Here is a 13268-nt window from a genome sequence, read left to right on the forward strand (position 1 = left end):
AAAGAAAAAGAAAAAGAAAAAGAAAAAGAAAAAGAAAAAGAAAAAGAAAAAGAAAAAGAAAAAGAAAAAGAAAAGAAAAAAAGGCTACATTTCAATGTCTAGAACCCCAAGAGTGTAGCCCAGAGCAACTTCTGCTATCAAGTGTGCACATGATGAAATCGCTTTCCCTCAACAGTACTTCAGTCCTGGAATGCTCCTATTTCCTGTTACAACTGCACTGGTGATAAAGCTCACAGTGGAAGTAATATTGCACTGAATACCAGCAGCCAAAAAGAATTAAGTAATCTGCAAATATTACATCAGAAATTAATGACAGTATGGTTCACTTACTGCATATATTTCTGCTCCTGTTTAAAGTGAGGAGAGGATGAGACTGTCTACCAGTTTTGTAGGGAGGCAGCACGTGCAGTCTAAAAGTCTCACTGTAAAAAATGTGTAGCTCGCAACAGTCTCAGTTTGCTCATCACTCTGGTAACTTGTACTTGGCTCCTACAGCTACTGAACAATGTTAACTCTTTGTTTCATGGCCATTCAACACTTCTTTTTCATCTATCTGCCTTACCAAACCAAATTCTTCCCATAATTGAAAAGATTTCCTGACATTTCTTTAATTTCCCAACAAGTAATGAAATCTTTAAAACAACCACTATATATTATTTACAGAATTTTGGCATTATCAAAGAAATCTGATCTTATTCAAATTAGATTTGGAGAACTGAAAGACTACGGCTCTTTTCCTTTTACCATTCTCATTTCTCTCATTAAAGTACTGAGCTCAGAAAGAAAAGATAATTGAGAATAAGTAGAACACACCAGCAGCACTGCTCAACCCCAAGTTCTACCAAAGGTCAGTCCCTGCAGACAGAGCAGTTGTGCAGAACTCCTCCAACAGTGCAAGCTGGACGCCGGTTGTAACAAACTTACTACAGAACACCAACTGGAAAATTAGACTTGGAAACTACATTCACCTATGCCACATGCATTGCAAGATAAACATTCCAAATTATAACTGTTAGGCTGGGATCATGATGCAATTTATGGTGCCTGTCCACAGAAAAAGAATAATCATTCATTATTGCAGCATCTGAAAATACCAGTAAGAAGACAAGGCGGTGAAAAACAGACATCAGTCTGTTTGAGACAGCAGGGAGGTCCTTTTCTGCATTTAATGTAAATATGGATGTCCTGTTGGAAATCAACTTCTTTACTGAGCATCTATCAATTACATTTACAAAGACTGGCAACCAAACACTGCTACTTTGGGTCACAGTAAAAACATTACAACAGAAAGGTGCTTAACTGAAAACAAAAGGCTCCAGCTCCAAGCAAGACTGTGAGGAAAAAAAAAGGAGAGTCTACTTCATAAAAGAGTTGTATCTCAATTTATTAAGATGCTTTAATCAAACAGTATGAACTGCTAAGTCTAATGTAACTGATATTCTAACTGCAGAGTACCTACTGGTTTTACAAGTCTAAAAAGTAAACAGTTAATGAAATTTACACTGTAATAAGCTAAAAAAGAAAACAAGTCTGCCTGCAGAATGGTTTTTCTGGGGGAAAAAGAGAAGACAAAGTGTACTGTCATATATTAGCAACACTGGATTGTTATGCATCAGTAATACTAAAAGGGAGAAACAAAGACCACCATGACTTTAGTCTATATGCAAATTTTAACAGAATGTTTGGATTTGATCAGAACATCAGTATTTGCTTCTCAGAAGCAGAGAGCTGATCTGAAAGGGTCCGATGCCAACAAACACACCAGCCCACACGGTGTCTGCAGTGAGCACACATCTCCAGCTACAGAAGTAGAAGCACTGTGCTATGGGCAAGGCTGTGAGTGACCCCAGCAAAGTTCCTGTACCCCAGTGCCTCAGATTCCACCACACGACCTGGGTACCATCCCTCTCATTGAACGTGAAACAGATACTAAAGAAAGGGTTTCCAAAAGGCTGCTCTCAAAACCTTTAACGCAGCCCAACAAAACAGTTTTTTTTCCACACAAAACCAAAGTTTTGTGGCCGCAACGTGAACAAAACCAACATAACTACGAAAAATCACGCCCCCACTAGGGATGCAGCCCTTATGGGGGCCGTCTGTCATGTGAACCCCTTGACCCGGCACCCCGGAACTCCTGCGGGAGAGCAGCACTACAGTCCAGCCCAGCCCACGGCGGAGCGATGAAGACAATCCTGACGTGTTCCCCCGGGCGCAGCCAGACTCGGGCGGGCCGGGGTGCGAGAAGCGTTTGCCGGAGCAGAGGCCGCCTCGGCCTTCAGGGCTGCCCAGACCCAGCATCGCCTCCCACGCTCCGGGCACACACCGAGGCGCAGCCCGGCGGCACCGCTTGGCCCGGGGAATTACTTATCCTGGACCAATTCCTCCTCCAGACTTCCCACACACGGGAGCGGCAGCGCGGGCCCGGCTCACCCCACCGCCGCCGCCGCGAGCCGCGGGGCCGAGAGGGGAGCGCCTCCGGGGGCCGAGCGGGGCGGCCCCGCGGCAGGTCCCGCCGGCAGGTCCCGCGCCGCCCTTACCCGCAGGACGTGGTAGCCCTCGGTGCCGCCGCCGGGGATGTCGATGCTCTGCGAGGCGCCCATGGCCGGGCCGCGCCGCTGCCGCTCCGCGCCCGTCGGGACGTGGCACCGCGGCCGCTCCGCCCCGCGCGGGCGGGGCCCTACGGCGGCCGCGAGCGGACACGGCCCGCGCGCGCCTTCCTGGCGCCGTGTCGCCCCCTGGCGGCCCGGGGCGGCGGTGCCGGGCGCGGGGCGGGGGCGCCCCGAGGGAACAGCGGCTGTTTGTGGGAGCCGAGTGTGTCTGTGGGAGCCGAGTGTGTCTGTGGGAGCCGAGTGTGTCAGCGGGGGCACAGCACATAAAGGGGGCAGGTCGTGCCTCGTGCTGAGTTCCCTGCTCCCACAGCTTTTCCGGAGCTCCGAGCGATATGGGGCCGCGCCTGGAGCGCCTGACACCGAGCGGTGGTGGGGCTGAAGCGAAAGGATCAGTGCCCTGGTACAGAGCGTGTCGGGCGGGGAATGCCACCCGGGGGAGGAATTTTGGACTAATCCGCTCCAGGGCACGCATCGCCCCGCAAACTGCAACAAGATAACGGGGCAGGTTCTCGCTGCCGATCGCGGGGTGTGTGTGGTGACACGCAGCGGGCACAGACATGCCCGTGTCGGGACAGCCGCTGGCTGCGGGAATGCGCCCCGCGTCCAGCACAAAATCCAACACTGAGCCAACATGATGGTGCAGTTGAGGAGGCGGACGGTGGGTTGTCCGGGAGCGCTGTGGATCTAAGGTTCAGACAATCTCTTTCCCTCCGAGAGTGTCCCTTGTGACTGGAAGGCTTTTACGCAGCCTGCCCTTGCACACCACTGCGTCCCAGTTCCTATCCCACATAGCTGCAGAGGGGTGACCTCTTTAAGCAATGCTGCTGTCACTGGTCTTCAGAAATGCAGAAACAGCATTTATTAGTGAACTGGAACACAATGTTAAAGATCGTCAATTAAGCACGGAAAGAATATTCAAATTAGCATAATTCACTTTGTATTATCTATATATCTCTGTATTATCAAAGTGCTTTACTGCTTAATAATAAAAGCCTCTGTACACTGTGCTTGAGATTTACCCCAGTACTGTCTGCAGAGATGACCAATGCCCTTTCCACCCTTGGCCACCTCGTTGTGCTCAGGTGTTTCCACTGGAGCAGACAGACAGTGTTTCTCCAGGCACTCTCATCAGGCATGGCCAGTTCTGGACTCTGCACACTGGTTCAGGTGTGTCTGCCTCCCTACGCAGTGTCTCTCCTCATCATTGCAAGAAGAAATCAACTCTAGGATTCCCAGAGGCTGCAATGCAAAGAAAGAAGGCAAAGTGAATAATACATAAATAGACTATATCTTTCAAGGATTTCTGTGTTCTTAATACAGTATGAGAAATCTGTTACAGTGAGCTCATAAGTTAAAAACTATACCAGCTTAAGCAAATCTCATGCTTCCATGCACATGCCATTTAGATTCAGGAGGAAAATCCCATCCGTATTCCTTTCTTTCTTGCTAGTAGAGGTTTATATATACAACTGTTTCCTAAAGGTGGTAGTGGGGAAACAAGGCAACAGAGATTTTGCAGCTCTATGAGTCTGCTCAGACATTAGGCCCTCTGAGACCCAGTCAAGTACCACTGCACCAGTAGTCAGTTTGTCTTATTCTCACAGCAGCAAAGAAATTTTTTTCCCCATTCCTCATGAGATCCATAGAAGTTTCATGCCTTAATGTGGTGAGCTTAGAAATGTTTTGTTCTTCCAACCAACCACCAAGAAAACAATTATCACAGGCAAAACCAGGAAAACCACTGAAAACCCTTTAGAGAAATCTGAACCTGGCCCCTCACTGGAGACATAAACTCCATACATCACTTCGAGACCTGAAATTCTTTTTCTTAGGAACTTCTGCTTTACCACAGCATCTCAGCTTTTCATCAAAATGCTGTCACCCTTTTTGGGCTGGTTCCACCTCAGCAAAGAAAGATGTTCTCTGCAGATGTCCATCAATTCCCATTAAGGGCTGAACTAAAACACCATATTTATTTGAAGAAGTATCTTTGAACTTGGTCCAATGTTCTGTGGCAAAAGACTAGTCTGTAAAACAAAAAAAGAGAAACTTTAGAACCGTCGTAGGTGAAAAAGAAAAAACTTACCTGGGAAATAGGGAACAAGATTGCCTGAAAGTATCACATAAGACCTAATGACAAGAAACCCCATTTGCAGAAATCAACTAACAAATATTACCTACCTGTTCTTTTCTATGTGTATCTCAGCAGCTGCATTTCAAAAGTAATTAAAGTTAATGAGCTGTGCTTTGTGGTAGAATCATGAAAACTTAATTGGTATAATTAGTTGTGAGATAGCAAGTGCATCTTCCTGGCTAACAACATGTCATCATTTGATAAAGAATAATAATGAATCTAATAAATAAATCAGGGCCCTTCTAATATGTTAATAAAATAATGAAGTGGAAGGCACACATGTGCAAATAATGAATTATTAGTTTGGAGACTGCACACAGTTGTCTAAGTAAGATGGATGGGGAAGTGGCCGTCTTGAAACTGTCAGCTACGGCTGCTGGCTAAAATCCATTTTGCCATAGATGAAGCAGCCACTCTGACCTTTGCAGAGAACGCAGTGTAAACGCTTCCAGCAGGAGCCAGCATCCCTTCTGCAGAGCAGGATATGCAGTGGATGAATAAAAGCAGCTACACTTTCTTTTCCCCTCCCTAAACCCTTCTGGATTATTGGTGCTGGGCAAACAGGAACGAAAATGGACAGAGAAACCCAGGCATGTGTAGCAGGAAGGGAGCTGCTGAAATACAGTGTACAAATCAGCCTATTTGACCCAAATCATTTAGAGGCTAAGACAGGCAGAAAATCATGATTTATTGCAGAGACGGTCTTAAGCTCAAACATAAACACACACACCAGAACAAAAGCTTCTGAGACATTATTAAGAATCAGTAAATAGAATAATTTTAATTAATGGGAGCCTTTAAAATTAAATTAAGTGAATATTGCCAGAGTTATGGGAAGGCCTGCAGTAATAAAAGTGACTGTTCCAGTAAGCAAACACTGAAGGAAGGATATAGTTTTAGGTAGAAATAGAACAGCAGTGTCCAGTGACAGAAGAAGGTGGGTCATAAGATAGCTCTTAGTTGTAACATCTTTTATTCCCTAATCAATGTATGACCTCATTCATCCCTGCTATTAATGTATTGTCCAAGATGAGGAACTGCAGGTCAGAATACCTGCTTGTTGATTTTGGTCCCAGCAAAGCAGGACTGGGATTGGAAGGAGCCATAAGGAGTCTGATATATGTCTAAGTTCAACTCATATGTTAACAGTGCCCAAGGAGATTTTTATCTCCTTTGCAAGCACACAGGGAACAAACTACAGCTATTTGGAAGGAATCCACCTGGCTGTGCACACAAAATACTTAGAACTTCATATTAATAGAAGGCATAAAGCACAGACCCTTCAGCTCTACAAAAAAACAGGTAGCTCTAGCTCGCATAAATGGCTGGTAAAAGCCTGCTAACACAGAGAAGCCATACACCCATCCATTAGGCTGCAGGAGTACTCACATTTACTTCCCACAGTCTTAGTTTAGGAGCAGTAGGTGCTTTGGAACTGAGGCTACCTAAGAAAAAATAAGTAAGGTGGCAATGGTCAGCATGTGTGCAAATGTGAGAAGTGTGAGACTGAACTCCTTCTTGACCTGCTGCTGGGAACAGCTGGGAAAAGATCAGACCCTGTCTGAATGTAAAGAAAAATTAACAGTGAAGCATTTTGAATGGAAGCCAAGCATTAGTGAGCCTCAGCCCAAACAAGTGCCTGAAACTCAGCAGGCTGTGATTAAATACTACGGTCTGATGCTCTAAAAGTTAATTAAATACGGGAGTAATGTGGGGCTTTTGTAAAGCTGGTTTTATGGCCATTAGTTGTTATGAAGTTAAACAGGGAATGAAGTGCAAGGGAGGAAGGCACTAGCTGGACAAGTTGCTCTCAGGCGTGGTTTTCCCAGTGAATGCTGCAGGGCTGGTCCCCCCCAGTGCTCCACAAGGCACAAAAAGACCATGCCAAACTCAGAAAGCTTAGTCATGACTGCTTGACATATTTTTAACCACTGTAAGTATCCATCAATTTTCATTGCATTATTGTTGGTTTACACTAATGCTCAAGGAAAGGGCAGGAGTTTCAGTGAGACAATTAGGAGTGACTTGTACTCAGCCAGGAAAGAGCAGGAGCCCACAAGCCTTCAGCTGAAAACTCTAACTTGGTACTATTGTGACACACAGCAATTTCCTTCTGTGATGGGAGGGAAGGGCCCCAATGTCAGCAGGATCAGACCTAGCACACTGCACCTCTGTAAGGGGAATGCTCAAGTGGCAGATAGCTGGCAGAATTGCTTTCTGCTTTTCCCCCAGAGCTCCCAGCATGGGCATGTATTAGAGCTGTAGTCAGTGTGGTCATGCTCTGGTTATTATCAGGAACAGTTCCTCTGGCTGCTGTAATTTGCACCGAGGACTGCAGATGCCATCAACAGATCAGAGAATTGTAAAGGTAATCTACAGTCTTCTTCCCCAAGTGGGTTGAGACTAGAATCAAGGCTGTTGTTTCAGAAACCAGAAACTCAGTAAAACTAATTTGTGGAGGTTCTATTAATAGGACACAGGAAATTAACTAAAGCCTTCATTAGTTTAATTCGTAAAAGTGATTGACTTGGCTGTAATACAGTTAAACTCTGCCTGTCTTCCCAAAGCTGGTGAAGACCCAGTAACTCTGAATTAGACTCTGGTAAGTAGTTTTCACACAAATCTGGAAGGGGCATAGCTTTGACAATTAAAGATATTATAGCCATAAGTTTCTGACAGAATGGCCTTTTTATACAATTTATACTTGCTACAGGGGTTTCTTCTGAGACTCTAAGATTGAATGAAAACTCTAAGACTGATTAAACTCCAAAATAGTCACCTTCTGCTTCTATAAAACTTAGAAAATGTGCGCCTGAACACTGGAATGGGCTCAGTAAAATCAATGTCCTCACTTCTCTGCCTCTAAAAGTTGTTACTTTAAACTTGCAATCCTTACTCTAGCTTGTTGTCCCATATTATATAGAGCCATCAGACCCCAAATTCTGGCCTGAAGCATAGTGTTAAGAATTTTTACAGAGTGTATGACTAAGAACAGGCATAACAGAGGAGAATAACCTTTAAATACATGTATTCACAGTAAAAGATGCATTGGTGAATGGTTGAGAGAAGGCACAGAGTTTATGACAAATGTCAGAATGTTTCAAAGATTCACTTGATTACTAACTAGGAAATGACACAATGTATGTGAAATAACAGAGAATAGGTTTCCTTCACCGCTGAAAAAGAAAAGAAGCCTCTTTAAACTATATTGAGCTGAAAACAGGGTTCATTATAGAAACACAGATAGAATCATGATTATGGAATCAATTGTACAGACAAGGTTCTGGCAACCCAATTTAGGAATTAGAATGTGAGTATTTAGGAGGCTTAATAGGCCTGCTACTTTTCAGCTGTAGATAGCAGCTGGCTTTGGGAGTACTGCAGCTAGGGATGCTGCAGAAGAAGGGTTCATAATGGAAGATTAATTAAGTAATTTCCAACCAATTCATTATATGATACTTACATGCATTGTCAGTCATTTTTGACCTAAATGGTTAGCCTAAAATCTGGAGTTTTAGAAACTGCTTATACTAAGAGACTTTGTTGATAGTTAAGGATTTGCTGCTGCATTGCTTTTTATTTACTAAGGATGCGTTAAATCCTGTTTTCTTAAACATAATAAATCAAATGAGAAAATTTTTTGCTCACAGAATCCATTCTGAAGTGTCTTGGGTGTTCAGTACTTTGTACAGTGATATGTACGATTTCAGTTTTAGTTCTATAAAGTGCCTTACATTCTTTTATCTTAAATTTTAGAAGTCAGCTCTACGTTTTACTTCATCTAGAGCTTTTCTAGAGTCCTTTATCTAAAGATCAGACTGAAACATAAATGACAGATGTCGGTATACATAAACAAAACAAAAAATCTACTTCTGAGTTTCCCAACTCAGATTTTATGGTTTAAGATAAAGGAGGGGTAAGATAGAGAAGCAAATGTACACCTTGACTGTATTATCAGTCAGATTCTGATGAAGGATGTTTAGAGCAGCTGTTGATGAAGACTCTCCTGGAAGAAAGCAGTACAGGAGAAAGGCTTACACTAAAAAAAACTGTATTTAAAAATGGGTCATATATTAAATCCTCTAGTGTCCCACCCTGAACAGTGCCCCATTTATCAAACCTGCCACAAAGGTCCTTCTTGGCAGAAAAGTCCAGAACTTTTCTATAGGCCTTTCAGAGTTATTGCAAACATGCTGAACATCAAGAAGAGAAATTACACTTGTCTTTGAAGACTCGACCAGACAGAAATGCCAAATATAATTCTTGAGTATCAGAGATAAAATAAGCCCCTATGAGAGTTTCATCCCAAATATTTGATTTTATAGCTTTGGCCTTCATAGATTTGGCTGTCAGAGTACAGGAGCAGTTCTAAAAGCCATAAGAAACAGAAACTGCCTATGTGCCAAGGCTCAGTCACCAGAGAGTTGCCTCTCCCAGATGCCCTGTCATTCTCTTCTGTATCCCTAAACACAGAACAGTGACCTTCTGAAACCAGACAGTCTATAAATGATGTAGTATGCTACAGGTGTGCTATTATGGGGCCCCTACTACTTTGTCTCACCTGTGACAGGTGAATAGGGTGAGAGAAGAAGAAATACTAAGGTCCTAGAGAAAGAAGGAATAAACCAAAAATTATCATGGAGAATTTGAGATAAACAGGACAAATATTGCACTCAGACTCTGGATTAGGGATGATCTGACCCCATAGGTTACACACGTTGTTCACAATACTCCTCTTCCCTACCCACAGAGCTTCAGCTCTCTGACAGCCCTCCTAAGTGCATTCATTAGTCACAGAAGGGCACATTCCTCCATCTTCTGGACAGCTACAAACTAAGCACCATTAGCCTCTTTCCAGCTATGCTTGAAACACTACATTGCTAGCTCAGAGAAAGCAATCTTCTTTAGCCTCAGGAAAGGATCTTTTTAGTCTTTGTTATATTTTTGAATTGTTTTTATCCTGACATGTTCTATGAAAGCTTCCACAGTTATGCATTTCTTAAGCTATTCTTAATCCTCCCTTCAGAAAAAAAAAACAAAAAAGCCCCAAGAAAACCAACATTCAACTCCTTCTCCTTTATCTTTTCTTGCCCTGAGAAGTCTTTCGTGATTTATTTTCTTTTGCCTCAATAGCTGATAACTTCTTTTCCTTCAAGCCTCAAGGAGAAGGATTCTGTCTTCTACAACAAGGAAATGTAATTTTTGAGCTTTTTCTTTATTTATCACATGCCTCTGACAGCAGGATGCCTCTGCTGGGACCTTGTGAACATTATTTATTTTGAGATTAGATTTGGAAGTTTGAATACAATAAAACAAACTGGTAACATAATATATGCCCTGGGAGTGGCAATCCTCAAATAATCACCTTAAAATCCTAGTAAGAATGCTACTGGATAGCATTATTCTGTAGGTGGAGTTCTTTAAAGCCAGTTGACCTTTCTCTTAATGAGCTGTTGCTGGAACAAGCAAATAAAATTAAGAAGAGAGGGAAAGGCTGGGATATAATCAGATCCTGTGAGCGTAGCCATATAGAAGCATCAACCCAAAGCAGCACCCTACCTTTCTCTCAAAAAATTGGAATTTCTGTCCTCTCATGTGTACTAAGGAGAGCAGGTTGAAGCTGGAGCTTAGGTTACTCCTTCCTTTGCTGGCTATCTGAGCGCTCTTGTCACCATTTCCAAAGAGGAAATGCTACAGGACTTCCGGGGTCAATTAGCAAAACCAATGAGTTTTAGAAAAAGTGCCAGAAGTCACTTCCACAGCTACCTAGATTTGTTAAACTAAGTTAAGGAATAGATTATGACAAGAATCAACCGTGCCTGGGCAGGTATCTATTTGATGTGGTTTCTGTTTCACTGCAGGCAGGTGGAGCTCTTCCTGCTTTCTGCAGCAGCTGAGGATGTCACCCATGTGTTGAGCTTAAGAATCAAATGAGCAGTTTGTCATCTGAAATCACCACACTGAAAGCCAAACGACACAGAACAACTGTGCTGTTCTGTGCTGCCAACAAGAATGATTCAATGGCCCTGGCTAATGCCACCTGATTGGGTGCATTTCTCAGCAAGCACAAAGTATGGGAAACAGGAGCTGGAGAGCTCCACTGGGATGTGCTGGAATATGTTTTCTTTATTTTGAGATGAGATTTGCAGGCGTCAAGGCAATTGACACAATGGTCATACAGTACCAGCTGGAAAGACCCAGCCAGTTTCTGAAGCTGACCCTTATTCCTGCTGGCACTGACTCCTCTTCTTGCTGTTCTGGGTACATCACTATTAGAGCCAAGGGGTTTGAGTCCTGCGAGGACCAGAGTACCTCTTTGAATGCATGGACCAGCTCTATGCTATAATATACTGTGAAGAGTGTGGTGTTATTCACAACAATGACTGAACCTTAACCATTAGAGGGCCTCCTTTCTCCTGACCCATAGGGCTAATGTTTTGCCTGTGTTAGAGAGAACTGATGTACAAAACATTAAGTAGGACTTTCAAAGATGTTTCTGGAAGATGCTTAATTTGTTTTCAGGGACAGGCATTACCTACCAAGTGTATTTCTTTGAGTGTCTTCTTTTGATATACTGTCAGACTCAGTGAACTATGGGAAGTTCCATGTGGCTTTTAACTCTCAGCACAAACTTGGATGTTGTCCTAAGCCCAGGCACTGCTGGAACAGGGATTTGGGCTGAGAAGCTGTTAAGAAAGATGCAGCAAAGCAATATCAAGGATAGAAAGAGTTAAATGGTTGAAGAAAATTGAGAACAGATGATCATTTGAGATTTTTACTATTTAAGTCAGCATGAAGGGGAAAAATTACGGTCACTATAAAGAGTCTAACAAACAGAAGCACAGAGGAAATTACTGCAGCCAAGAAACGAGCAGGGGAAAGGCAGTTTACCCACTGGTTTTGATGGAAGCCACAGAACTGCTTAGAAAAGGAACATAAGAGTACTGCAAGAGCCAGAAATTGCAGGCTAAGTCCCAGATCCAGCAGGAACTGAACGAGGCACAGGCTCACAGTCACAGGCCTTGGAGCAATTCTCAGCTCCAAGTCTCAATGTGAACTCTGTCCTCACCCAGACCCCTGTGTGCACAGTTTTCCTTCCTTGGCCTTCCCTCCAACTACCTTCTCTCCAGCTACTGCTTCTCTTCAATGACTACTGAAAACTCAGTGGGAAACACAAAATCTACTAACTGGGGGCTGTATGCAAGATTTAGAATTGTATTTTTTTACACCAAAATATCAGAGGCAGTGGGTCTATTTCCATTATAAGTCTTCATTTGGTGCAAGGCCATTTTGTCTGTTAAAATATAAAATGTAAGATTTGTAGGGGTTTTCTAGCTCGTTTCAGTTTAACCTTGGTTTTCCTCATTGCACCCTCCCTGGTAAAACTGGCTACTACCTTTTGCTCAGCCTGTTCACAGGTACTTAGCTGGGAAAATGTGATCTGGAAAGTAGCAATTTCAAAGTCTGATCGGTGCAAAAGGCAGCCAGAGTGCCAAGTTTCACAGACATCTTTGAACAGTGATTCTTATTTGTTACAGTTGTTTCTTTTTATTTTTTTAATGCACCACTCATTGACTTAACTCTGTCATAATGAGAAACAGATATCAGGGAGTTTTTAAAATAATTACTGCAATATGGATAACAGTTTAGAAAATCACATTCAATTAAAAAAAAGCCCCCAAAAAAACCAAACCAAAACACAGTTTAGTTTCTAGTTCACTTAAAAACTTATGATTGCAAATTGTTTAGTGCAAAATGTTAGTAAAGATGCTGAAACAGATGCAAACCCAATAACTTTTAAAACAGCAACACAATTTTAAAAGAGTGCCTTGGAGTCAATACCAGTCATTCATGAAGAAGTCCAAGTACATCAGCCACAGATGAACACATCTCCCTACCTCTTTAATATTTTCTGTTCTTAGAGAAACCCCTGACTCAGTTTAAAAGTTTTCTAACAGCTAACACCCATCAAAAATATTAAGGTGGTTGCAGGGAATGATTTTACTTCTCCATTGTAAATACACAAGACAATTCTTTGTCACCTGTGAGATATTTCTGGCATGTTTAGTATTACATTTGTTAAGGCCAAATAAATATAAAAAAATGAATAGATCTAAATCTTGAAATTTGACTCTTCTAATGTCTGGGAAAGAGATGAAAATATTTTGTCTCCTCTCTTTTTGTCTCTGCTTGTTGGTTGGGGTTTTTCTGTTTGTTGTTGTTGTGCTGGTTTTTGTAGGTCTCTAGATTTTAAGGTAGTTTAGATTTTACAATTTTACTAGCCAGGTCTTCCTCCTAACCCCAAGTGGAATAATCTACTCCCAATTCCAGGTATGTGCTAAGGCTTCACCATCACATACAGAAGGAAGATAGAAGACACCAGATACCAGGTTCATTCTCATTCTTCATCCTTAGAGATATTCCAAAGTGATCTGAACATGGTCCTGGGAATCCTGCTCTGGGTGGCCCCATTGGAGTAGGCGGCTTGGACAAGATAACCAATGTACTCACAGAGGAAGTACAGT

General features: G+C 42.8%; 1 protein-coding gene across 1 annotated transcript in view; it reads right to left on the reverse strand.

Moving 5' to 3' along the window:
* Positions 1–2671, reverse strand: part of GORASP2 (golgi reassembly stacking protein 2) — a 14920-nt gene extending 12249 nt beyond the window's left edge. Inside the window, exon 1 of the mRNA XM_017835654.1 lies at positions 2538–2671. Coding sequence (XP_017691143.1) covers positions 2538–2600 — 63 coding nt within the window. The 5' untranslated portion in view covers positions 2601–2671. The remainder of the gene's footprint in view (positions 1–2537) is intronic.
* Positions 2672–13268: the final 10597 nt, after the last annotated feature.

The sequence above is a fragment of the Lepidothrix coronata genome, unplaced genomic scaffold (genome assembly GCF_001604755.1).
Source record: "Lepidothrix coronata isolate B3197 unplaced genomic scaffold, Lepidothrix_coronata-1.0 Scaffold7, whole genome shotgun sequence".
NCBI lineage: Eukaryota > Metazoa > Chordata > Aves > Passeriformes > Pipridae > Lepidothrix > Lepidothrix coronata.